This window comes from Elgaria multicarinata, chromosome 2, assembly GCF_023053635.1.
Source record: "Elgaria multicarinata webbii isolate HBS135686 ecotype San Diego chromosome 2, rElgMul1.1.pri, whole genome shotgun sequence".
Taxonomy (NCBI): Eukaryota; Metazoa; Chordata; class Lepidosauria; order Squamata; family Anguidae; genus Elgaria; species Elgaria multicarinata.
In genome coordinates this window covers 131,524,128-131,526,165 of record NC_086172.1, presented here as the reverse complement: position 1 = coordinate 131,526,165, position 2,038 = coordinate 131,524,128, and the positions used below count along the sequence as shown (strand labels likewise).

At 71.6% G+C, this 2,038-nt stretch overlaps 1 protein-coding gene across 1 annotated transcript; it reads left to right on the top strand.

Moving 5' to 3' along the window:
* Nucleotides 1-275: 275 nt before the first annotated feature.
* On the top strand, nucleotides 276-1,790 carry LOC134393434 (cytochrome P450 1B1-like). Its single transcript, XM_063118460.1, has one exon. It carries the CDS (start codon nucleotides 420-422, stop codon nucleotides 1,788-1,790), a length of 1,371 nt encoding a protein of 456 aa, XP_062974530.1. The 5' UTR covers nucleotides 276-419.
* The last annotated feature ends 248 nt before the right edge of the window (nucleotides 1,791-2,038 follow it).

The following is a 2,038-nucleotide window of genomic DNA, read 5'->3' as shown; positions in this document are numbered from 1 at the left end:
GGGGCGGGGCGGTGGGTTCACACGCGACAAAAAGACTCTGGTCCGAAGGTCCCTCACCCGGACTCGGCATTCCAGCAGGGCGGGGCTGAGTGAGGGTCCCCCTGAGAGCCGAGGCCGCAAGAGCGGCGGAGCCGGGCCGCAGGCCACCCATGGGTGAACTCGGCAGAAGCCAGGACGGGGAGGCGGCCGCCGCCGCCGCCGCGCTCCTCAAGAGCGCCGTCCAGGCGGCCCTGCTGGCTTCCTGCGGCCTCCTGCTGTACCTGTGGGCGAGAAGGGCGCCCAGGGCGCAGGGCAAGTGCCTCCCGGGCCCCGCCGGCTGGCCGCTCGTGGGCAACGCGCTGCAGCTGGGCCGCCTGCCGCACCTCGCCTTCTGCGCGCTGGCGCGGCGCTACGGCGACGTCTTCCAGCTGCGCCTGGGCATGCGCGCCGTCGTGGTGCTGAACGGCGAGGCGGCCATCCGGCAGGCGCTGGTGCAGCAGGGGTCGCCCTTCGCCGGCCGGCCCGACTTCCCCTCGTTCCACCTGGTCTCCGGGGGCAAGAGCATGGCCTTCGGCAGCTACACGCCGCGCTGGCGGGCCCAGCGGCGGGTGGCGCACGCCACGCTGCGCGCCTTCTCGACGGCCAACACGCCCAGCAAGCGGCTCCTCGAGCAGCACGTGGCGGCCGAGGCGCAGGAGCTCATCGACGGGCTGGTGCGGCTGAGCGCGGGCGGAGGCTACGCCAACCCGGCGCCGCTCTTCACCGTGGCCAACGCCAACGTGATGTGCGCCCTCTGCTTCGGGCAGCGCTACAGCCACGGCGACGGCGAGTTCCGCGCGCTGCTCGGCCGCAACGACCGCTTCGGGCAGACGGTGGCGGCGGGCAGCTTGGTCGACGTGCTGCCCTGGCTGCAGGCCTTCCCCAACCCCGTGCGCAGCGTCTTCCGCGACTTCCAGGCCCTCAACCGGGAGCTGCACGACTTCGTGCGCGCCAAGGTGGCGCAGCACCGGCTCTCCTTCCGGCCCGGGGCGCCCCCGCGCCATATCAGCGACGCCATGCTGGACTGCATGGAGCACGGGCCCGGGGCGCAGCAGGGCCTGGCGGGCGGCTACGTCGAGGGCACGCTGTCCGACCTCTTCGGCGCCGGCCAGGACACCACCTCCACGGGCCTGACCTGGGCGCTGCTGCTGCTGCTGAAGCACCCGCTGCTCCGGCAGCAGCTGCAGGCCGACCTGGACCGGGTGGTGGGGCGCGAGCGGCTGCCCACGGCCGACGACCGCGCCGCGCTGCCTCGCCTGGAAGCCTTCCTCTACGAGACGCTCCGCTACAGCAGCTTCGTGCCCGTCACCATCCCGCACGCCACCACCGCCGACGTGCTGCTCGACGGCTTCCGCATCCCCGAGGGCACCGTGGTCTTCGTCAACCAGTGGTCCGTCAACCACGACCCGCTCCGCTGGAAAGACCCGCACGTCTTCGACCCCGCGCGCTTTCTGGACGCCGGGCAGGAGACCCTCGACCGGGACCTCGCCTGCCGGGTCATGATCTTCTCGCTGGGCAAGAGGCGCTGCATCGGAGACCAGCTGGCCAAGCTGCAGCTCTTCCTCTTCACCGCCACCCTGCTGCACCAGTGCGACCTGGAGGCCAACCCCGCCGAGGCGCTCACCATGGACTGCGAGCACGGGCTGGTTCTCAAGCCCCGGCCCTTCACCGTGGCGGTAGCAAGGCGAGGCGCGCCCCAGAGCGGGGGGACAGAGACAGCCGAGGTGGAGCCGCCGCCGCCGCCGCCGCCGCCGCCTGTGCTTCTTAGCTAGCGCCCGCGCGGTGCCTCTGTGCAGACGCGCCTCTAGCTCTAGGTAAGCGCAGCCGGGGGGGGGGGGGGGCTCCGGGTAACGATAAGCGGCCCTCTGGGCGGGAGAAGTGGAAACCTTCCCCAGCCTCGAAGCCAGCTCCGGCGCCTTGAACAGCAGCTGGGGCCGCAGGCATTAAGAGACCATGATGCAAATCTTGCTGTGGGACGTTTTAACTTGCTGCTTTCTGCACCACCACCAAGTTACTGTTG

What these genes read in the sequence shown, in the direction of transcription:
- LOC134393434 (XM_063118460.1), top strand. Translation starts at nt 420, where the DNA reads ATGCGCGCCGTCGTGGTGCTGAACGGCGAGGCGGCCATCCGGCAGGCG.